This window comes from Mustela putorius, unplaced genomic scaffold (genome assembly GCF_011764305.1).
Source record: "Mustela putorius furo isolate JIRA1106 unplaced genomic scaffold, ASM1176430v1.1 tig00003853_pilon_pilon_pilon, whole genome shotgun sequence".
Taxonomy (NCBI): domain Eukaryota; kingdom Metazoa; phylum Chordata; class Mammalia; order Carnivora; family Mustelidae; genus Mustela; species Mustela putorius.
The window spans coordinates 26,358,367-26,383,409 of NW_025422005.1; the positions used below are offsets into that span (position 1 = coordinate 26,358,367).

At 39.7% G+C, this 25,043-nt stretch overlaps 2 protein-coding genes across 6 annotated transcripts in view; both read right to left on the reverse strand.

The window, feature by feature from the left end:
• Positions 1 to 415: 415 nt before the first annotated feature.
• On the reverse strand, positions 416 to 3,502 carry TMEM35B (transmembrane protein 35B). The gene is made up of 3 exons (XM_004740832.3): positions 3,385 to 3,502; positions 1,781 to 1,961; positions 416 to 839 (listed from the first exon to the last, which is right to left on the reverse strand). The coding sequence occupies exons 1-3, from the start codon at positions 3,490 to 3,492 to the stop codon at positions 736 to 738; spliced, it is 393 nt and encodes a 130-aa protein (XP_004740889.2). The 5' UTR covers positions 3,493 to 3,502; the 3' UTR covers positions 416 to 735.
• Positions 416 to 25,043, reverse strand: part of ZMYM6 (zinc finger MYM-type containing 6) — a 49,831-nt gene continuing 25,203 nt past the window's right edge. For all 5 annotated transcript variants that reach the window (XM_045064170.1, XM_045064169.1, XM_045064167.1 and 2 more), the window contains 6 exons: positions 24,459 to 24,606; positions 22,897 to 23,037; positions 22,414 to 22,451; positions 8,752 to 8,896; positions 3,385 to 6,828; positions 416 to 839 (listed from right to left, as the gene is read on the reverse strand). In XM_045064170.1, coding sequence (XP_044920105.1) covers positions 4,997 to 6,828; positions 8,752 to 8,896; positions 22,414 to 22,451; positions 22,897 to 23,037; positions 24,459 to 24,606 — 2,304 coding nt within the window. In that variant the 3' untranslated portion in view covers positions 416 to 839; positions 3,385 to 4,996. The remainder of the gene's footprint in view (positions 840 to 3,384; positions 6,829 to 8,751; positions 8,897 to 22,413; positions 22,452 to 22,896; positions 23,038 to 24,458; positions 24,607 to 25,043) is intronic.

Here is a 25,043-nt window from a genome sequence, read left to right on the forward strand (position 1 = left end):
TCTCAGGGTCATGAGATCAAGCCCCCTGCTGGGCTCCTTGCAGGGGATGGAGCCTGCTTAAGATTCTGTCTCTCCCTCTGCCCCTCCCCATCCTCTCTCTTCACGTCTAAGGAAAGACAGTTAAGTATGCAAAGGTTTACTGTTAAGTGTGCAACAGCAAAACACAGGGACAATCTAAATGTTCCTCAGTGGGGCCTTGAGTAAATACATTACAGTACATCCTTACGGTGGAATACTACACACCCATTAACAGCAAGGAGGTAAAACAGACTTGGAATCATGTTACAGTATGAGTTTTGAAAGCAGGTAATAATTTATTTTGTCTCATTTTCATTAAAAAAATATCTGTATAAAGGGGTACAGTTACTAAAAGGAATTAATAGTAGTTATTTTAGTGCATCATTAAAATCTGGGGTGATTTAAATTGCTTTTCTCTTTATTTTCAATTTTCACATGACATGAGGAATGTTAGTATGTTTAACACGTATCCTTTAAAAAAAAAGAACAGTAAATGTCCAAGACAGAAAGCAGGGTCAGGTAGATAAGATGTCTACTTCAATACTGGCCAACCCCGGAGGTACTGGTAACAAGGCAGTAGACTGTGTTTTTCACCATGTTCCAGCCCTGACAGTGACACAGCATGAAGAAGCAAGAGGCCCTGGACTCCCAGGATCCCTTGGATGCACTCGGAAGAGTCTTCTTCCTGATGGGTCTGATCACCTTCTTAGTTTGGACTCAGAGCTGGCAGATATCCAGCAGCAGCAGGAGTCCCAGGCAGATGATAGCTGGGATGTAGGTGTTCGGTGACTCTTTCAGAGATGCCAAAGTGAAGATAGCCCCTGGAATGGAAAGTGAGGTCCCTGAGACTCCCTGACCCACTCTAGCTCAAACCCTCCCATTCAACACCCCCACCCCCCACCACATAAACAGACACACACCCCCTAAACTAGTTGCACTCATCTCTCTGGCCTCCAGAAGAGAACAGAACCAAGAATCAGAGGCCCCTTGAACTAATGTAGCCACTCTCAGAGGGCAAGAAAGAAAGAGGAATAAGCCTGCCAAGTAGGACGGGGAGGTAGGTAGATGGGCCTTTTAGAACAACTTCTGATCCTTCTCCCTTCTTAATCCTACTGGAGAGGAGGCGGCGCAGGGGTTAGTGGTGTAGATATGGGAAAGATCTGAAGATGAGGAAAGCTCCAGAGATGGAAAAGAAGGCCTGGGAAAGGGGTGGCCGTGGTGACAGCAATGGTGACACAAGACGAGGGGATACAGACAAGGCTGAAGACATCTGACCTCTGAAGCAGCAGCTGTCATTGTACATCAGCAGTTTGTGTGCGCCGAGCTGCTGGGAGGGGTTCCTCTAGAACTGCCTGTCACAGGGAAATACTCTGCCTTTCTGTTCAGGGACCCCAGTTTCCTTGCTTTCCCACCTGCCAGACACATAACTCCACGGCAGCTGCTACTTCATCCCCTCGCCTCAAGGGTAGGGGTGAGGAGAGAGGGGTAGGGGCTTTTAAGTTACAAGACATCCTCACCATGGGGATACCCTGCAGCCAAATGAATCAATGAGGTAGGAATTATGTTTGAGACAGAATCATGTTATAGTATCTTAAGTTTAAAAAGCACCTGTCCTAGTCTAAAGACCATGGAAACTATAGTAGAGCGGGGAGTGTTCCTGGTTCCAGAAAAAAAAAGGTGACAACAGTAAAGGGAACAGCCAGATCTTCTATTACCCTCTGCCAGAAGTCCCCATTTCCCCAGCGCAGTTGCACCCCCTTACCCATCATGAGCACGGTCAAAAGCAAGTTACTGATCTCTTGCAGCATCGGCGGGCCCAGGACCAGCAGCAGCCCAGCCAGCAGTTCGAGCCAGCCCACAGCCTCTTGGTAGCTCATGGGATCCGGCTGGTAGCCGAACACCTTCAACGGGAATACCTCAGCGAACTGCACAAACAGGGCTTTCTAGGGGCGGCAGGGAATGCCTGTCAGCCACACTCAAAGGTCCACCGCCTGGGCACTCCACGGGGGCCTTCTGTGTCTGCATCCTCAACTCCCCCAACAAAGGAGCTACCCTGCTAGGTCAGGCCCAGGGCTGAGGTCAGTCTGGAGAGGAGAGGGCCTCCCTGAGGGACTGAGCTTTGGAATCAGGAAACAGGCTTTACGCTCCAAGAATGGCCAGATGGTGGTGCAGAGGAGGACTAGTTTTCTCACCAGCCTCTCACTGGACTAGACCCCAGCCCCAAATTCCAAGACCAGGAAGTTAGGCATGCCACAGCTTCTCCTTCTTGCTGCCTGGCCCGATTTTCTTGAGGATGCTATGACGGGAATATTGGGAGGCTGGGGAGAGGATGAAAGGTTAATTGTTGCTTATTCAACAGATTCCACTCTGAATATGGTATGCTGGGATCTAGACCCCACTGCAGTAGACACTGAGCAGTTAAGGAGCTCAAAGAGGCTCATTGTGCTGAGTCAGGCTCTGATCTGGGCCATATGACCACCACCCGAAGGCCCGCTACCTTTTCCTGCACCCTTACTCCCCACCTCGGCTCTACCCTCCCTACCCTGCTACCACAAAGAAACTTGAAGCTACCTGGCTCTGGGGATGTACTTCCCCAAACAATCCACCATCCTACACCAGGAAGGAAGGGCAGAACCCAGGCCTGGGACAGGGAGGCTGCAGGGATATCCAAGTCTGCTTTTTTGAGAGGCTGGAGAGACTGATGGGCAGAACCACACGAAAGCTTTTCAGGAGTCTGGAACCAGCCAGGAGACAGGAGGAGGACTTGTAGACGTTCCTCCCTACCTCCATGGTAAGGGCTCTCCAGATTCTGATTCAGGAGAGCACCTAGATTGGCTCCTGCGTCTTGACTAGCTGTGTAACCTTTAGCAGATACACTTCACCTTCAGGGCGACTTTCCTACTCCACCAAGCGGGGAATAACAAATATTAAACCCGCTCCTCACGACCCTCCCAAGAACGCAGGCAAGCGAAGGAGGAGAAGGGGACGGAGAGGGTGCTGGGTCCCCCGCTGCATTCTATCTTCCACCCACAGGGTCCGGACGCTTTCCTCTTCCCGCCCTAGGTTTGCGCGGGGGTCCCCCAGGGCTCTGCTGGAAGATCCGGCCCGCCCCTTCCGTCTAGGCAAGAGTCGGAGGACTCCGAGGAGCACCCTAGGAAGGCGTCCCCGTCTCAGTCGACGTGCTCTCCCCCTGCTCAGCGCCGTCTCGCCGGAAGGCAGGCGGGTCCGCGGGGCACCGGCTCGGGCAGGCTGGCAGACTGGCCGGGCGCCGGGGCCAGAGCCGGGGTAACTGCGGGGGACGCAGCACCCGCCGCCGTGCAGCCGCCCCCGCGTCCATCCGCCCGCCGCCCCCGCCCTGCCGCTCACCATCTGCTGGGACACGGGAGCCGAGATCTGCCCCGAAAGCTTGGCTGCCCCAGTTAGTGCAAAGAAGCCGCCCAGCAGGACGCGCAGAGCCGCGAGCCCGAGCGCCATGGCCGCCCAAGCCCTGCGGGAGCGAGTAGAGGGAAGAGGGCACGGCAGGGAGGGGAGGGGAGGGCAGGGCTGGGCAAGGCAGGGCAGGGCCGGCCAAACCCGCCCCCTGCCGCCCGCTCTGTTCCTTCTTCCCCAGGGCTGGCAGAAGACCCGCGCCAAAGCTTCCCGCTCCTCGCCTCCCGAGGCTGCCGCCACCCTCTTTTCTGGCGGGGCAGTCCCATCTCACAGATGGGGACACTGAGGCCCACTGGCTCAGCTGACTAAACGGGCCCCTTTGAATTCAGTCTCCTGTTTCCCAGCCAGTACGGAGTCAGTCCAACAGGAGGATCTACACGTGCCTCGCAGAAGACCGGGACTTCCTTCCTGCCTGAGCCTCCCTAGCTTTGCCAGCTGACACCTAACCTCCGCGGGCCTCAGCGTCTGTATCTGTGAAGGCAGAGGAGCCTCTTCGTTCTGAAGAACAGGCCTAGTACAAAGTCTGGCACATGGAAGAGCTCAAAAGTTGTTACTAAGTTATGGAATCATTAGTAATAAACCAGTAACAAGTGGCTATAAATTGTTCTTTCCTATCTTTGTGTAAAATGAATTTTCCCTTGAATTTCCCTCAGCTGAAATTAAAATGTGAAAAGTGTTTGAAAATTCAGACACTTGCGGCTGCAGGAAGAGAGGCTTCCACTGAACAAAACCCTACAGGCCACTCCTGGCCCATCTGCTATTACCTGAGATCTGTCTAGACCTAGATGGACAAACTTGGTGGTACGCCAGATTAAGTCAGCTGTCTGGTTTTTTCACTCCCTCCTCGTCCCCAGCTAACAATGTTTACATTTTTTAATGATACAAAAAAATTTAAAGGCCGTTCTCATGACACATGAAAACTATATTGTTTCAATGCTCATAAATAAAAAGTTGTACTGAAACAGCCACACTTGTTTGTGTATTGCACACAGCTGCAACCGCAGAACAGAGTAGTTGACACTGTATGGCCTGCAAAACCTAAAATACTATCTGGCCTTTTATAGAAAACATTTGCCCAGCCCTGGTGGGGAGGGCCACAGAGACCCCTACAGGGGGCCTCAAATTCTTCTGCTGCTTCCATTTCTGGTTAGCCAAGCAGCTTGGATCTGAGTTTTTTACCTCCCCCCAACAGAGCTGCCTGGCTGAAGACTGCAATGGCCCATGTGTTCTAAAGGCCAAGAGGTTTTAACATTCAGGTGTGCCGAGACATTCATTATAAATGCCTTTTGTTACCCTCATTTTTGTCCCTAATCCAGAGTATCCAATCAATCAATCAAATAGCTAAATTTGCTACCTTAGACTAATAAAATTATATATAACTATTTATAAATGCATAATCATTAAATTCCTCAACAAAAAGAAAAAATATTACAATGCTTATTTAATCACTGAAAGCACATATCCACATTAGGAAATTATATTTTAGAGTACTTATACAAAATTTAACACAAAATTTTATAGACTCTGGTAATAAGCAATAGCCATGTTACTATTCTTTCTCCTTTACTAATTTTTCTATCCTTGGAATTAAAGATGTGACTGCAAGTCTTAGAGCAGGACCAGAAACCAATAAATTTCTTTGTTTTGACTCGGTCAGAGCAGAAAATGTAGCATCACATAAATAAATAGTTGAAAAGGGCAACAAAAACTTCATTGCCTTTTCATGGAGTTCTGGGTAACATGTCTTTGCATTTACCCAAAACTGAGTTACAGACATTGATTTAAATACTGATTGTAATTCCAAATCCGAAGATAACTGTACTAGTTTTTCTTCTTCAAAGTCCGTGAGATTACTATTTTGGTGATTCATAAAAGGATTAATTATCCACAAATTTCCTGAACGCAAATCATCTTCTGGTGGATAACAGTCGTGGAACATTTGAGAAAGTCCTTCCAGGTGCTCAGAAATAATGCTTGCAATGCCTCTCATATTTAAGTCTGATGAGTTTAAGAATTCAGAAAATGAAGGGAACATGTCAAAATCATTCTCTTGTGCACGCTTCAACCACATTTTTAACTTTTCCTTAAATATATCCATTTTATTATACAAATTGAAGAGGGTAGTCATAGTTCCTTGGAGACTTGAATTGAGTTCATTTATAAGTGAAAAAATATCTGATAAATAGGCCAGCTTTGCAACCCATTCCTCATCAAGAAAATACTTGGCCAAATCGGAATGCTTCTGATTTAAAAAAATTTCAATTTCGTGTCGTAATTCAAATAATCTTGTTAAAATTCTCCCTCTCGATATCCAGCGTACTTCAGCATGAAGTGGTAAATTCACATGCTCAGACCCCATTTCTTCACACAAAATTGTTAACATTCGTGAATTCAAGGCATTGCTCTTTATAAAACTTAAAATTTGTGCTGACTGTAAAAGGATTTCATGTAAGCATGGAGACAACTTTGCTGCTGCTAAATGTTCACGGTGAATAAAACAGTGTGTAAATGCCACAGTATTCGTGGCAATTTCTTGAATTTTCGCTCTGAAACCAGAACACCTGCCAGCCATGCTTGCAGCCCCATCTGTACAGAGACCAACACAATGTTTCCAATTCAGAGATTTACTGTCAATGTATTTATTTATTAGTTCAAATATTTCAAATCCAGTTATTTGAGAAGGCATTTCAATGCAACACAGTAATTCTTCCTTTATATCACTGCAATCATAATCAATGAAACGAATATAGCACAAAAGAAGGGTGATATTTGATATTTCTGATGATTCATCTACCTGAAGGGCAAACCACTTGGACTTTCTGACTTTTTGAATCAGCTGATCTTCAATGTCTGCAGAAAGTTCATCAATCCTGTGTCCAATCGTATTATTAGAAAGAGGAATGGTTTTCATTTTGTCTCCTGCACTTGAACCCAAAACTTCTGAACACATCTCTACTAAATATGGTTTAATTAATTCTTCAGCAATGGAGAAGGGCTTCTTGCTGGCAGCAATTTGAAAAGCAATTAAATAAGAAGCTTTCACAAGTGACTTTTCAACTAGTAAACACTTTTTTAAAGAACTATTTTGACATTCCATTTCAAGAGATTTTTGTTCAAAAAAATCTACTGGTTTGTTTTCTAATTCTGAATGCTTTGTCTTCAAATGATGAGAAAGATTTGCTGGTTTCATGTTTTCAGTGGATAAAATTTCTCCACAGATGACACACTGTGGCCTTGGTGAACTTTCTTTTGATCCTGGACAGACAATAAAACCAACTTTTAAATATTCCGCATCGTAAGTCTGGAAAAAACCTATTCTTTTTTTCTTTGCAGGTGGAGACTCAAGTTCCGCATCATGTTTCTCATTAGGCATAGGGAAATCTGCATGAAATATGTGAATCTCTGTTATTTTCAAAAAAAATAAATAAATAAGCCATATCTTTATGCCTTCCCCCACACATTTTAAAATTTATATTTTATTACTACTTGTATTTGTCAAAGGAATACACTAATTAAAGTTGAAACCCAAACCCCAATACTTCCATGGTGCCACTAAAAACTGAATTTCTCCTTGCCCAAAACTTGGCCACTAACTAAAGCAAAACTGTAGGCTGTAGTACATGAACTAGCAATGCTATGTATTCGATAGATTACTAGAATTAGGACTGAAGTCCACAGGATACATCAAATTAAGAAAAAAATTATTTTACTTTTAAAATTTTCAGAAAAAGGGGCGCCTGGATGGCTCAGTGGGTTAAGCCTCTGCCTTCAGCTCGGGTCATGATCCCAGGGTTCTGGGATCGAGCCCCATGTCAGGCTCTCTGCTCTGCAGGGAGCCTGCTTCCCTTCCTCTCTCTCTGCCTGCCTCTCTGCCTGCTTGTGATCTCTGTCAAATAAATAAATAAAAGCTTTAATAAATAAATAAATAAATAGAATTTTCAGAAAAAAAGGAAAACAAATGTTTCAAAAAGTTAAATCTGATGAATCAAGATGAAGATATTGATATACTAATATTCTTTATGCCGTATTTTCAATCTTTCCGAATTCTGAAATTTTTCCAAATTAAAGTTGAGGGAAAAAGTAAAGGTTAATTGTTAGAATACCCAGTGTCAGTGAGGGTAAAGAGAAATGGGTGTTTTCAAAAGCTGATGTAATTTTTCAATTTTGTTGAAAAAAGCCTTAAAATTCTGTGATAGTTTTTGAATCTGAAATTCTACTACTTAGGATCTATCCTAAGGACATAATTAGTCAAGTGAACAAAAAACCATTTACACAACTTAAAACTGTTTATAATATTAAATAACTAAAAGCAATCTTAATGTCCAATCTTAAGGGACAGATATGTTGCAATCAATGCATCCATTAAGAATCTCAATGTATATTTAAATCTACATTGGTATGGAATGTTTCTGAGGAGCACTGTCAAATGAAAAAGTAGTTCACAACAGTTTATTTGAAACAATCCAATATTTAATCTAGAAATTTTTAAAAGATGTGTAACCACCCACATACGCTCATATTACTACTACCTTCCACATGCAAATGTGCATACAGTATAAATTCATGTACACAAAGAGTGCACCATTTTAACAGGAATATAAAGCAATCAAATTTACTCTGGAAAGAAAACAGGATTCTCCTTGACTCCCACCAAAACAAAGGCACCCTACATCAAAACTCATGATTATGTGTTGACAGACTATGCTTTTAAATACAGTATATTCTGGGTAGTAAAATTATTACTAAAAACGAAAATAAAAAAGTGCTTCGGGCAGAGTAGGCTACAGAACTAACTGAAAATATAAAGTAGTGGCAGTTAACATGGACTGGGGCAATAATTTACAACCATTCCAGGTATGAATTAAAATAATTTCCCTGATCACCAATACCTCAGACACATAGTTATACTTTTAGTAAATGACAAATCAACTTACAGTATTTTTAAAAAGAGAACTAAGGTTAAATCACAAACGCTTTTCTTTAAAATCACTAATGCTTTTATATAAATATATATCTTAGTAGTTATAATAATTTGTACATTTAAAAAACAGAAGTACACGCACAGAGGAGATGTTTGCCCACTCTACACAAAATGTTGTCTGTGCAGATGGACTCAATTTGGTAGTTATTAGCGTTAATGAAAATAATTATAAAAGGAATAAATTAGATTTTCAAAGTCTGTGATCCAAGAATGAATGTTTTCACATTTAAGAAACTAAATGATTCTTTTTGCCTTTATTAAAAAAAACAGAAACAAACAAAACAGAATAACTTTCTACATATAAAAAGCATAAGGATACATACCTGTCTGACATTCCTTGTGTTGTGTATGTGGTTTGCAAGAGGTGGCCTTGGTCTGTGTGACAGGCTTGCACAACACTGCTTTGTTTTTTAAAAGCCTGGAAGACTGGGAAGACAGAAGTTTCAAGGCATCTGTCTGCATGATTCCCTAGTTAAAAAATTCAGAAGCCAAAAAGAGATGTTTTTTAGTACCTCATCACTGATCATAACTGTATCAATTGAAAGATGGCACAAAACAAAAGAAATATAATTCCTCTGAAAGAGCAGTTGCAATGAAGAAGTTACTTTAGAAAATATACACTTATTCCTAATTCTTCTAATCAGTATCTGTCCCATTTATTAATTAAAAAAAAGACTCTGCCTATAGTAAGGACAACCAAAACAGTGAAAACAGTCTTTGCTGATTAGGACAACTGGCAATTCAGAAAAATTAGATCTAATCTCAAGCCATATGCAAAAATATATTCCATATTGATTAAAGACCTCAACACTAAAAAATAAATAAAACTTTAAAATCACTGGAAAGGGGCACCTGGCTGCCTCAGTCAGCAGAGCATGTGACTCTTGATCTTGGGGTTGAGTTTGAGCCCTACATTGGGAGAAGAGATTACTTTAAATATCTTTCAAAACTTAAAAATAAATCAAATCAAATCACTGGAGAATTTTCAAATAACCAGAACAAGGAGAAAATATTCTCTTTTTAAAGATTTTTTTTAAGTAATCTCTTCACCCAACATGGGTCTCCAAACTACAACCCCAAGATCAAGAGTTGTATGCTCTACTGACCAGCCAGCCAGGCACCCCAAGGAGAAGGTATTCTTAAACAAAACACAAAAGAGTTAAAAACAAAATAGAAAAAACGAATACATTTGACTACCTTGATTTTTTTTTTAAAGGTCTTTCTACAAGAAAGTTGAAGGATAAGCAACAGAGTTGGAGAATGTACTGAAAACATGTTTTCCATTCAGTAAATATTTACAGCATGTTTACTGTAAACTAGGCACTCTTGTAAACCCTAGAGATACAGCAAAAAAACAAGACAGAAAATCCTGCTTTTATGGGCTCTACATTCTGTAGGGAGACATAGAAGATAAACAAGTAAAGCAAATATAATTCCAGGTAGTGATAAGTGTTATGAAAGAAAGAAAGAAAAAGAAACCAGGATAAGGGAATGGAGAGCAATGGTGCTGAGGAAAGATATTTTTGGAAGAAACATTGGAGCAGAGAGCTTTTGAATTCTCAAAAAAGCAAACCATGCAAAGGCCTGAAGTCACAGGACTCCAGGCAGTGGGATTATAGATGCAAAAGCCCTCAACTGGGAAAGAGTTTAGTATGTTTTAGGAAGAGAGATGAGTATAAAACTGAAATAAAGTAAGCAGGGGCTGGAATGAAATGTTTGAAGGAGGCAGAAGCCAAATTACATAGGATCTGGAAGGTCTTAGTTTTAAAAACAAGATATTAGGACTGTATTTTAAATGCGAAGGCAAGCCACTGCAGATTTTATTTACATTAACTTTTTTTTTTTTTAAGATTTTATTTATTTATTTGAGAGCAAGAGCAAAAGCAGAGGCAGAGGGAGAAGCAGAGTCCCCACTGAGCAGGGCGGCTGATGAGGAGCTCAATCCCAGGACCCTGGGATCATGACCCGAGCCGAAGGCAGATGCTTCACCTTACAGATTTACAAATTGGCAGCATATTATCGGGGATAATATGCACTGTGCTTACAGCAAGAGAAGGTGCCCCTACATTTACTTTTTAAATAGGCAACAGATGTAATAATTTTGAATTATGTAATAACAGAAAAGGTATAAAAACATATACATGAAGGGACACCTGGGTGGCGCAGTGGGTTGAGCCTCCAATTCTTGGTTTCAGCTCAGGTAGTGATCTTGGGGTGGTGACACTGAGCCCTGCCTCGGGCTCCATGCTCAGAGCAGAGTCTGCTTAAGACTTCTTTCTGGCATGCCTGGGTGGCTCAGTCACTTAGTGTCTGCCTTTGGCTCAGGCCTAGAATCAAGTCCCACAATGGGCTCCTTGCTCTCGCTCACTCTTTGATAAATAAATAAAATCCTAAAAAAAAAAAAGAAAGAAAGAAAAGACTCCCTCTCCCTCTGCCACCCCTCTCCGTGTGTGTTCTCTTAGATAAATATCTTTCTTTTTAAGTATATACATGAAAATTAAGTTTTCCATCTGTCTGTCTTCTCTATCCAGACTCAAACTTGAACACAACCATGTCCCCCCAGTTTCTTACACATCCTTGTAGAGATGCTCCCTGTAATTAAGTAAGTTGCTTCTGACTACAAATTGGCAGCATATTATCGGGGATAATATGCACTGTGCTTACAGCAAGCTATCATAGAGGTATATTTACATAACTTTGTATAAAGCTTCCCTAGGAGCAGCTTTACACACTGAATGTACCACAGGTAACCCAAAGAGTCTCTGCAGCTCAACAGTGAATGTTAAAAATATTTGCTATTACAGGGGCGCCTGGGTGGCTCAGTGGGTTAAGCCGCTGCCTTCAGCTCAGGTCATGATCTCAGGGTCCTGGGATCGAGTCCCACATCGGGCTCTCTGCTCAGCAGGGAGCCTGCTTCCCTGTCTCTCTCTCTGCCTGCCTCTCTATCTACTTGTGATCTCTCTCTGTCAAATAAATAAATAAAATCTTTAAAAAAAAAATATTTGCTATTACAAAGAATGCTATAATAAATATCCCTACATATAAATTAATCCTACATGTGCTAGTATATTTATAGAATAAGGTATTCTAAGTGCAGTTTGGTGGGTCAGAACATTTTAATTATGATGGTACAGCCAAACCGCTTTCCACAGAGGCATAGTGTATCAAATTATATGACCTTCAGCAATGTATGTGAGCCTGTTTCTCAACACTCTAGTTAACACAGTACTATGAAACTTTTTTTTTTTTTAAAGATTTTGTTTATTTATCAGAGAGAGAGGGGGAGAGAGCGAGCACAGGCAGACAGAATGGTAGGCAGAGGCAGAGGGAGAAGCAGGCTCCCTGCCGAGCAAGGAGCCCGATGTGGGACTCGATCCCAGGACGCTGGGATCATGACCTGAGCTGAAGGCAGCTGCTTAACCAACTGAGCCACCCAGGCGTCCCAGTACTATGAAACTTTTTGCTATTTCTCAAGAAATGAAAAATCACCTAACAGTAGTGTGGTTAGGCATTTTGCATGTGTAAGAATTACTAGGTTTTCCTCTTCTGTGAACTATCTACTCCTGTCTTGTACCGTGTATTCCTCTAGCTTTTAAAAAATTTCCATGTGATGGGGCGCCTGGTTGGCTCAGTGGACTAAAGCCTCTGCCTTCAGCTCAGGTCATGATCCCAGGGTCCTGGGATGGAGCCCCGCATCGCATGGGTGGGGTGTCTCTGCTCAGCAGGGAGCCTGCTTCCCCTCCTCTCTGCCTGCCTGCCTCTGCCTACTTGTGATCTCTGTCAAATAAATACATAATATCTTTTTAGAAAGACCTTTTATGTGTATTTTTTGAATGAGCACTATAACATATGACATAAAATTCAAAGATTTAAACAGGAAACAATGAAAAAACAGTAATTTCCCTTCTTAAAATTCTGCCTTGGTCATTCAGTTCTCCTCAGAGGCAACCAGTATTATCTATTTACTGCCTGACTTTCAGAGTTTTTCTATACATATGTACAGGCATGTGGTGTGTGTGTATGTGTGTGTTTAAAATATAAATGGCAGTATGCTGTATCATTTTGTCTTTTTCATTTATTATATATGAGACTGCTCTATGTACAGATATAGCTACCACATTCTTTTTAAGCACATAGTATTCCACTGTATGGATATAGCATATTTATTTTAACTACAGTCTCCAAAGAGTTGCTGCATATGCTTGTGAAGGGAACTCCACTTACCAGCCCACGTGACTTAAGTATGATCTAGGAGAGAGGTATATTTCAGGCCCTACCCATGTAGGCCTATTTTTTTTTTTTTCCTAGTTCACACAGTAACTCAGGATGAACTCACAGTGGCTCTGACTACTGATGAAACGATTTGTTTGTTTTCAAGCCTTTGCTACTACAAACAATTGCTACTGCAATCATCCCTGTATATACTTTATTTCATAAATCTGTGAAATGTATCTGAAGGATAAATTCCTAAAAATGGAGTTCCTTGGTAATATTGTATTTACATTTTAAATTTTAACAAGTTTTACTAAATTGCTCTCTGTAGCAGTTTTACCAACTGCTATTGACAATATGTAAAAATGCCTTAACAGTGTTATCCATCATTTTTATCTTTGCCAATCTGATAAAACTGTAGTTCTAACTGGCATTTCTCTAATTCTGAAGTTGAATATATTTGCCTATGTTTAAGAACAATTTTTATTTCATAGTCTGTAAACTGAAGGATCATAGTTTTGCCCATTTTCCTAATGGGTGCTGGGTCTTTTTGTTGATTCACAGAAGTTCTTTACATATGAAAAAAAAAGCCTTTTATGACATTAATTGCAATCTTATAATTTTTTTCCATGTCTTTTGATTTTGAAATGTAGCTGAATTTCCCTAAAAAAATCTTTTATGGCTTCTGGGTTATGTGACATATTTAGAAAGACTCCCCACTTCTGCATTTACATTCTTTCCTGAATTTTTCCCTACTTTATTATTTTTTTATATTTAAGTATTTTCTCCATCTGGACTTCCTTTTAGTGTAACTTGTAAGGTAGAAATCTAACTGCATTTTCTTCTATATGTACACTCAATTGTCATAACACTATTTACTGAATAATCTAAATCTCCTACTGATCTAAATGCCATCTCTATTATTTCTAAACTTGCATATATATTTAGGTCTATTTCTGGACTTTTTTTTTTTTTAAAGATTTTATTTATTTATTTGACAGAGAGAGAGATCACAAATAGGCAGAGAGACAGACAGAGAGAGAGATGAGGAGAAGCAGGCTCCCTGCTGAGCAGAGAGCCCTATGCGGGACACGATCCCAGGCCCCTGGGATCATGACCTGAGCCGAAGGTAGAGGCTTAACCCACTGAGCCACCCAGGCGCCCCTCTGGACATTTTTTTTTAAAGATTTTATTTATTGGTTTATCTGACACAGAGAGAGAGCACAAACAGGGGAAGCGGCAGGTAGAGGGACAGACAGAAGCAGACTCCCCTTGGAGCAGGGAGCCTGATGTGGGTCTCAGTCCCAGGATGCTCAACCAACTGAGTCACCCAGGATCCTCTGGACTTCTTTTCTATTGAGGTGTCTGTCTGTTCATGGCTTTAGGATCAGTTGTTTTAACTACCTACCTTTATAAAATTTAGAGTTTTACTATTGTTTTGGAAACTAGCTCCTCCCCCTTTTTTACCCTTATTTTTCAGCATTTCAGTGAAGGTTTTAAGGAGTGGAGTGACACAATCTGATTTGCTTTAAGATCATCCTGCTAACAATATGGAGGGAAAAAATGCAAAGGGCAAGAATGGAAGCAGGAAGACAAGTAGACAGTCACTGAAATGTAGCAGAGAAAAGATGATGCTGCCTCAGACAAAGGAAGTAGCACTGTAGTGGTAAGAAGTAAGGAACATTAGAAGGGAAAATAAAAGTATTCTGAGGGAAAATAAAATTGTTCTGATTTAGACGTATTATTTGAGATGGCTACTAATCAGTTAAGTGTATATGTCAAGCACGCAATTGGATATATGAATCTGGAGTTCAGAGGTCATGGCAAGAGAAATAAATCTAGGAGTAAGCCACCATCTACATGGTGTTTAAAACCACAGGACTGTATTGAATCCCTGGGAATGATGTTGACTAAGAAAAAGGTCAACAGAGGAATGAATAAGGAAGATGTGGTCCATATACACTATGGAGTATTATGCCTCCATCAGAAAGGATGAATACCCAACTTTTGTAGCAACATGGACCGGACTGGAAGAGATGATGCTGAGTGAAATAAGTCAAGCAGAGAGAGTCAATTATCATATGGTTTCACTTATTTGTGGAGCATAACAAATAGCATGGAGGACACGGGGAGATGGAAAGAAGGGAGTTGAGGGAAATTGGAAGGGGAGATGAACCATGAGAGACTATGGACTCTGAAAAACAACCTGAGGGTTTTGAAGGGGCGGAGGGGTGGGAGGTTGGGGGAACCAGGTGGTGGGTATTAGGGAGGGGATGTATTGCATGGAGCACTGGGTGTGGTGCAAAAACAATAAATGATGTTACACAGAAAAGAAATTTAAAAAAAAAGAAAAAGGACTAGTATAGGGGTGCCTGGGTGACTCAGAGGGTTAAGCCTCTGCCTTCAGCTCAGGTAATGGTCTCAGGGTCCTGTGATTGAGTCTCAAATCAGGCTCTCTGTTCAGCAGGGAGTCCTGACTCCCCCTCTCTCTCTGCCTGCCTCTCTGCCTACTTGGGATCTCTCTCTCTGTGTCAAATAAATAAATAAAATCTTTTTTAAAAAAAAGAAAGAAGAAGAAGAAGAAAAAGAAAAAAGACATGTATGCAGACCTGGAAATTGAAGAAGATATTTTAAGAAGAAAGGGGAGATCAACTGTATCAAATATTACTGAAAGGATAGGTAAAATGAGAACTGAAAATGACCACTGGATTTGCAAAATAAAGGCTGATAGCAACCCTGACAAGAGCAGTTCCAGTGGAATGGTGCAGACAAAGCCTGACTTACGAGAGCTAAGGAAAGATAACAGGTAAGGGAATTGAGGCAGTAAGTAGGGGCCACCCTTAAAGATTTTCTAAAATGGAGAGCAGAGAAATAGGACAATAGCCAGAGCTCTACGCTGTTAAAGAATTTTTCTTACAGATATTAAGTATTACTGCATGTTTTTGTATCAGTGAAATTGAGTAGAAAGAGGTGGGGGGCAAATCCAGAGTATATAAAGAAATTCTATAAATCAATAAAAAAAAATTCAACATAAAAATAATGAAAAATTAATAACAAGAAATTCAAAGAAAATTCAAATGTTCAAAAACTTAGAAATATAAGCAAACATGCTAGAAATTAGTGACCTGCAAAGTAAGACAGTAAGATATTACTAAACAGATTGACAAGAAAAAAAGTTTAAATCTGACATTAAATGATAGTGAGGCTGTGGGAAATGAGTACAATCATAAACTGCTGGTGGTAAAAAACTGAAATAGCCATTTTAGATACTAAAAATGCAAATATTCTTTGACTCCAAAATTCCACTTTTCCATATCTACAACTAGACAAACAACTGTACATGTGCACATGGAGATATATGCAAGAATGCTCATTGTAGCAGAGATTTTTTAGGTTAAAAACTGGAAGCAACCTAATGTTCATCAATAGGGCAATGATTAAATAAAATGTGTTATTATACAGCAGTCAATAAACTAATAAACAAATTCAGTAAAGTCACAGGATACAAAATTAACATACAGAAATCAGTTACATTTCTACACACTAATAATGAGCTATTAGAGAAAATGAAAAAACAATCCCACTTATATATGCATCAAAAAGAATAAAATACCTAAGAATAAATTTAATCAAAGAGATAAAAGATCTGTACCCTGAAAACTATAAGACACTGATAAAAGAAACTGAAGAAGCTACAAATAAATGGAAAGCTATACCATGCTCATGGGTTAGAAGAATTAATATTGTTAAAACACCCATACTACCCAAAGCAATCTACAAATCCAATGCAATTGCCATCAAAGTATCAACAACATTTCTCACAGAACTAGAACAAAGAATCTTAAAATTTGTATGAAACCACAAAGTTCTTGACTAGCCAAAGCAATCTTGAGAAAGAAGAACAAAGCTGAAAGTATCACACTCCCTGATTTCAAACTATACTACAAAGCTATAGTAACCAAAATAATATGGTACTGGCATGAAAAGAGACACACAGATCAAATGGAATAGAACAGAGAGCCCAGAAATAAACCCACCCATATATGGTCAATTACTCTACATCAAAGGAGACAAGAATACACAGTGAATAAAAGACAATGTGTTCAATAAATGGTGTTGGGGAAAACCCAACAACTACATGTAAAAGAATGAAACTAGGGACTCGTGAGTGGCTCAGTTGGTAAGGCATCTGCCTCTTAATCTCAGCTCTGGTCTTGATCTCAGGGCTCTGAGTTCAAGTACCACAAGAATGAAATCAGACCACTATCTTACACCACATAGAAAAATAAATATGAAATGGATTGAAGACTTGAATGTAAGAGATGAGACCAGGGGCGCCTGGATGGCTCAGTGGGTTAAAGTCTCTGCCTTCAGCTCAGGTCATGATCTCAGGGTCCTGGGATGGAGCCCAACATCGGGCTCTCTGCTCGGCAAGGAGCCTGCTTCCCCCACCTGCTCTACCTGCCTCTCTGCCTACTTGTGATCTCTGTCAAATAAATTAAAAAAAGAAAAAAAAAAAAAGAGCAGAAACCATAAAACTCCTAGAAGAAAACACAGGAAGTTAGCTATCTTGAAACATTTTTAACTTATTTATTTGCAAGAGAGCATGAGCAGGGGAAGGAACAGGGGAAGGGAGAGGGAGAAAGAGAATCTCTCAAGCAGACTCCTTGCTCTGCACAGAACCCTCTGCAGAGAGGGCTCAATCTCACGACCCTGGGATCACAACCTGACCCAAAACCAAGAGTTGGACACTCAACCGACTGAGCCACCTGGGCACCCCAGGAAGTTAGCTACCTAACATCAATATTAGCAACATTTTTTTGGCAAGAGCAACAAAAGCTAAAATAAACAAACAGAATTACATCAAATTAAAAAGCTTCTACACACACTTGGGGCGCCTGGGTGGCTCAGTGGGTTAAGCCGCTGCCTTCGGCTCAGGTCATGATCTCAGGGTCCTGGGATCGAGTCCCGCATCGGGCTCTCTGCTCAGCAGGGAGCCTGCTTCCTTCTCTCTCTCTCTCTCTGCCTGCCTCTCAGTGTACTTGTCATTTCTCTCTGTCAAATAAATAAATAAAATCTTTAAAAAAAAAAAAAGCTTCTACACAGAGAAAGAAATGATCAACAAAATGAAAAGGCATTCTACTGAAAGGGAAAAAATATTTGCAAATCATGCATCTGATAAAGGATTAATATCCAAAACATATGAAGAACACACAACTTAATATCAAAAAAATAAGCAACCCAATTACAAAATGGGCAGAGGACTTCAATAAGCATTTTTCCAAAGAAGACATACAGATTGTCAACAGACACATGAAAAGATGATCAACACCATTCATCATAGGGAAAGAAAAATAAAAACCACAATGATTTATGACCTCAACCTGCCGGATTAGATATCACAAAAAAGAAAAAATTACAAGTGTTGGCAAGGATATAGGGAAAAAACCTACACAAGTGACTACTTGTGTAGTCACTGTGGAAAACGGTATAGAGTTTCCTCAAAAAATGAAAAATAGAACTACCATATGATACAGCAATTCTACTTCTGGGAATTTATCTGAAGAAAACGAAAATACCAAAGTAAAGAGATAGATGCACCTCAAAGATCACTGCAGCATTATTTACAATAGCCAAGATATGAGAGCAATCTAAGTGTTCATTGATAGATGGATGGATAAAGATGATGTGATACATACACACACACACACACACACACACACACACAGGAATGTAACTCAGCCATAACAGAGAATCTTGCCATTTGCAATAACACAGATGGACCTAAAGGGTATTATGCAAAGAAATAAGTCAGAGAAAGACAAATAAGTGAAATGAGTCAAACAGAGAAAGACAAACGCCACAGGATTTCTTTCACTTGTATATAGAATTTAAAAAACAAAACAAACAAAACAAAACAGAAACAGACTCATACAAAAAGAAAACTGTTGGTTATCAGAGAGGGTGGGGGGGCAGGTGAAACAGGTGAAGGGGATTAAGAGGTACAAACTTCCAGTTATCAATAAGCCATGCGGATGCAATATACAGCATAGGAAACATAATAATACTGTAATGACTTTGTATGGTGACAGATGGTAGCTAGACTTACTGTGGGAATCATTTTGTAACGTATAAAATACCAAATCACTATGATGTCCCAATAAACTCCTGAAACTAATAGGATACTGTACATCAATTATACTTCAATTAAAGGAAAAAACTTAGGGGCGCCTGGGTGGCTCAGTCGGTTGAGTTTCTGATTCTTGATTTTGGCTCAGGTCAAGATCTCAGGGTCATGGAATCACTTAGCAGTGAGACTGCTTGAGAGTCTCTCTCTCCTTCTCTGCTTCCCCCACCCTGCGCTCTTGCTTTCTCTCTCTAAAATAAATAAATCTTTTACAAAGAAACTTGCTTTTTTAAAAAAGATTTTATTTATATTTTTTGACAGAGAGAGAGATAGTGAGAGAAGGAACACAAGCAAGGAGAGTGTGAGAGGGAGAAGCAGGCTTTCCGCTGAGCAGGGAGCCTGATGCAGGGCTGGATCCCAGAACCTGGGGATCATGACCTGAGTCCAAGGCAGATGCTTAATGGCTGAGCCACCCAAGTACCCCAAGAAACTTATATTTTAAAAGAAAAAAAAAAGATAAGAGGAAAAAAAAAAACTAAGCAAGTAAGCCCAATCTAACAATGGTTAATTCTCAATGATGTGACTACAGTAGAGCAGGAATTAGCAAAGTATGGAGTGGACCAAGTCCTGCCCACCACCTGTTTCTGTAAATATGATTTTATTGGAATGCAGCACTCACTAGTCATTTATGGACTGCCTGTGGCTACTTCTGCTCTACAATAGCAGAGATGAGGAGTTGCAACAGAGTCTGTATGTCCTGCAAAGTCTAAAACATTTACTACCTAGATCTTTATAGAAAGTTTACTGACTTCTGCAGATTTTCTTCTTTGTACTGTACTGTATCTCACCTTTCCCTGAAATTTAAGACTATTTATATAACTTGAAGGAGATTCACACTAAAGTCCCACAGAACCAAAGAAAAGATTCTAAACTATCAGGCTTTTAAACATTGTAAGAGTACTACATTACTTATCACTATACTTGCTATAGAGTAAACTGAAAATATTAATCAGAGCTAAATTGGTGAATTATAAAGGTACTCCATATAGGGGAAAGAATATATAGGGCAGTCATATTTAATACAAGAGATGAATTCCCGAAAACCCTGAATAATTCAAAACTATCCCATACATATAGAAGAGGGATGCAGTCTCAGAATACATAAATCTACAGCCAATATAGAATGCTCTTATTTTTTTTAAAGATTTCATTTATTTATTTGAGAGAGAGAGATGGAATACGCGAGCAGTGAGGAAGGACAGGGAGAGGGACAAACAGACTCCCCGGCCAAGCAGGGAGCCCCACAAGGGGCTCAATCCCAGGACCCTGAGATCATGACCTGAACTGAAGGCAGACTTTTTTTTTTTTTTTGAAGAGTTTTATTTATTTGTCAGAGAAGATAGAGTACACACAGATAGGGAGTGGCAGACAGAAGGAGAGGCAGGCTCCCCACCAAGCAAGGAGCTAGATGCAGAATTTGACCCCAGGACCCCAGGATCGTGACCTGAGCAAAAGGCAGTGGTTTAAATGACTGAGCCACCCAGGCACGCCTACAGAATACTTTTATAATACATACTAATAACATATTAAGCATAGTATATTAGTATAGTAAAAATGTAGTATATTAATACCTTAATTATATGGTTATAATGGTTAATAACAATTATTAATTCTGTAACACAACAACTTACTGGTTATGTAATTTTAAAATATAATGTATAATACAAAGTTAATTGTATTTCATTAACTAATATAGTATTCTGCCTGAAAATAAATATTAGTTACCATTAACAACTTCCAACAACACAAGTAAGGACAGAGTTAAAAAGTATCAAATTAGGAGAAGCTCTCTCCCTATCAGGGGGAAGGCTAGTCTGAGTCCTTGAAAGACTTCTGCTAATGAATGGATCTAATGTAGCTGGTTCTTTTCTCTCATTTTTTTTTTTCACATAAGATTTTTTTTTATCACTGAAGATTTCCTGATATACAGACACACTGTCCATTTTTAACCTTGCCACCATGAAACAGCAATCCACATTTGGATCATTTCCTTTAACATTAGCAACTGTCGCTGGAATATGGTCAAAAGCACACTGTTGGCTGTTGTGCTGAAGGCCCGGGCTAACTGCTGGGGCCCTGTTTTCCTAATTCTAGCAAGTTTTCCCTTATTAATCCATGGAAAACAACCCAAGCAAAATGTCAACATCCCTTTCACCAACCTTGCACAAATGCACCTTCTTTACCACTTTCACAGGTCCTCTATTAGGTGTGAGGCTGTCTTCCAAGTTAAAGCCTCTTTAGGTTATGATAAAGCTGAAATGTTTCTGATAGCTTCTGTTAGCAGATATAGCTTGCCTGCTCATTTTTATTTTCTTAAAACCTCAGTAGGCTTTAAAATTGGAAAGCCAGCCATGACTTGTAGTAAACCTTTTTGTCTCACTTTCAATTCCTTTCAAATCATCAAAAACACTTCATACCTTAACACAGGCAATGGCTTGGCCTTAGGGACACATTACGGCAGCACTGATCTTGCAGCAGTGCTGCTGGCATTTCTTCCCATTTATTTCATTATTTTTGTAAGGCTATATTTTTATGCAAACTAAATGATGTGCCTTCTTTACTGATGCATTTGTTTTTTGAGCATTATCTCTACTATTCTGCAGGTTTCACTCTCCTAAATGAACAGCCTGGGGATTCACAGCCGAGGCCTGGCCTTCATCACAGAGTTTTAGAATACCTAACTTCTGCTCCAAAGATACTGAATTCGGGCCACACTTTTAAGCACTAGCACCACTACTTAATGTACCTGAATGACATTATTATATGATATATAAAAATATTCTTAATTGTACCAAAACAAACATTAAGAGAACAGCCAAACACAGTTACCAAAAACATTAACCCAAAATCTGATACATTAAGTTCATAAGATACTGACAAAGGATCATGGGAATTTTGTTTCCTGCTAAAACAAGACACAGACAACAATGACATAGTTTGCAATCCTTTCAGCCTGCCAGATTTGAAATTATGCATTTCTTCAAAATATTTTTTTTAATTTTGGAAAGTTTCACAATATTTCAAATTTGAGACATAAAGTGGGAATTTAAATGTATTTTTACTATGCACTATTTTCAGCCTCACATAATTTGAAGATGCATAAAACAACACTACACTGAACTTTTTCAAGAGACTTTCTTTCTCTTTCTTTCTTTCTTAAGTAGGCCCCACACCCAGCATGGAGCCCAACACAGACCTTGAACCCTGAAAGCAAGACCTGAGCTGAAATCAAAAGTCAGACACTTTGACTGAGCCACCCAGGCGCCCAAGAGACTTTTCAAGTTTTAAAGAAAAATACTTGAATGTAGTAAAAGAGAAAAATAAGAAAAATAAGCAACCAGATGGAAATAACAAATATTTAAAGAAATTAAGGAGTGAAAACACAATGAAATGAATCAGAAACCCATTCTTATTAATGATGTAACTTTAAGATCCCAAAACAAAATTAGTACATAATAGGTCACTCTTTTTGTTAAAGACTAAGCTGCAAATAGAAATATATTCAGGTATGTATTGGAATGCTACACCCAAAATGAAAATAAACACAAGTGGCATTATGAGGAAAAAGATTAACAATAAAACTTACATCTTCGATGATCTTTGCTGCCTCTTTAGTAATTGTACCTGTTGTAAATTAAAACATACATTATCCCCCAGAATATACAGATGTAAACACTGAGACCAAGATACTACTTTCCTCTTACTAAGGTGGGCCAGAGTCTAGTCCAGAATTTCACCAAAAAATGGTCCAAGGAAACTAGGCATCAATGTTACCTGGGATGCCTGGTAAAGCAAAGATTCTTGGACCTCAATCTCATCCAGATATATTAAAATCACCAGTGATAAAGGCAACTACATTAAAACCACTTAGGTTCTTAAAAAATATATATACATTCACATTGCATTTCCTTCCCTTCTCAGGCCCACCTCCTTGGTACCCACTTCCCTCTGAGAAAAAGGGGCATGTTTCCTTATAGAAATATAAATGTAAATATTAGCAACAAGAGCTACTTAGATTAGAAAGCACTCCCCTCTACAGTCTAACCAAATGCCTTTATATAGGTCATACCTTTTAAAACACTGTTAGTGTTCCCTGTAGGCTGGGTAGGAGGTATTTTTGCCAATGATACCACACTGGTTATAACTGGTGTTGTATTTTTCCTTGCAGAAGAGAGCTCCACTGAAGCACTCGCCGCCTTATAAATATTTACTGATTAAAATAAAAAGGTAAAACCTAGTATAAACAATAGGGTTACACACATACACACACACACAAACCCTGTTTAACAACTAAGTTTTCAGGGAGCAGTGCAAACATCTAACTCTGTATAAAGAATGATTCTGGTCAGATTAACATTCATCAGGACTTAAAGACAGGCTGATTCTCTAAAATTATAAACTTCAAATGCTACTTAACAGCTAAAAATGTAGCTACTAGCTTCAGAATCAACTGGCCTTTTCTATTAGTGAATATAAAACTCCTCCACCTAAGCCTGCTTCCAATAAAAATTTAACATAATAATTTTTATAAATAAGTTGGTGAGGTACCTATCCATCCACTGGTTTTTTGCTAACCCATATTGTAAAATGAAAATTCTACCACTAACCCGACTAGTCTTAGGGAATAGATGATGACATAAAAGATTGGCACGTGGCATATGTGATTAAGGCGATAATCAATAAGACTGCAAAGACAAAGGCCAGACGAAGCCATGGATCCTATGAATTCAACAGCACTCCAGGCTTTGATTAGAGAGCATAATACCAAATATTTTGAACCTAACTCAAAGAAGTACTACTTCAAGGAGCTACTTTAAGAACATGCCACAAATGTATCTATTCATCTGGAAATTTTGACCATATTAGCTGTCCTACTTGCAAAATTATTTTATTCTTAGCTTAAAAAACTTTGCTACCTATGAAGAACTGGTCTACTTTATTTTTCCTGATATAATTAATGTGCTAGTTCCTTCTTCCTTGGCTACAAGCAAGCTCTAGATCAAATCTTATGCCAGTCACAGAAACTATATTAATATATAGTATATACATATGATATATATACTTATATCCTCTCCCTTTGTTCGCCCTGTTTTCCTCTTTTTTTCCCAGTTTGTTAACTGAATAACATTTATCTCTTATGTATAGATAAAATCAACCAAAAGCAATCAAATCTAACTTTCTATAAAATTAGAGATTATAACAGTTATTGATTCTTTGGTGTGTTTGATTATGATAGCAAAAAGCATCAGGATTAACCTTCCCTGAAGGGCAATCTTTAAGAATTCTTAGAGGACGGGGCGCCTGGGTGGCTCAGTGGGTTAAGCCGCTGCCTTCGGCTCGGGTCATGATCTCGGGGTCCTGGGATCGAGTCCCGCATCAGGCTCTCTGCTCGGCAGGGAGCCTGCTTCCCTCTCTCTCTGCCTGCCTCTCCATCTACTTGTGATTTCTCTCTGTCAAATAAATAAAATCTTTAAAAAAAAAAAAAAAGAATTCTTAGAGGAAAATTTTAAGGAAATCCAGGTTATTTGAATCTAGTAAAATTTTGTTTTTATTATATTATTTACAACTGTCTGTGCTAATAGTATATCCTGGCACTGACATAATGATCCTGTTAGCCAAGTTTAATTTTACCTTTATTTTGTGAAAGAGGGTCATTCATAATTTGCCGATGACAAAACTCCAAGACACAAAACAAGTTACAGAAATGCTTGATGTTTCCTCGCCATTTTATGGACTCACTTAGCTTACCCTGTCGTTTACAGCCATCGCACTTGGCCATCTAAGAAAGAAATATAAGAAAAGATAGGTTTAAAACCAAAAAATAATGAAAAGATAACACTAATCATAAAACCAGAAGGCACTATGAAAACAGGATGTATAAGTCAGGTGAGATCACAAAATATAAGGTTTAAAATAATGTGGTTAAAAGTAGATATACTTGTTTGTTTCCACATAGATGCCATAGATGCCCTCAATATATAGAATATAAAAATTATCTCTCAGGGCACCTGGGTGGCTCAGTGTGTTAAAGCCTCTGCCTTTGGCTCAGGTCATGATCTCAGCATCCCTGGATCAAGCCCCGCACTGGGCTTTCTGCTCAGGAGGGAGCCTGCTTCCCTTCCTCTCTCTCTGCCCGCCTCTCTGCCTGCTTGTGATCTCTGTCAAATGAATAAATAAAATCTTTTAAAAAAAAATTATCTCTCGGGGCGCCTGGGT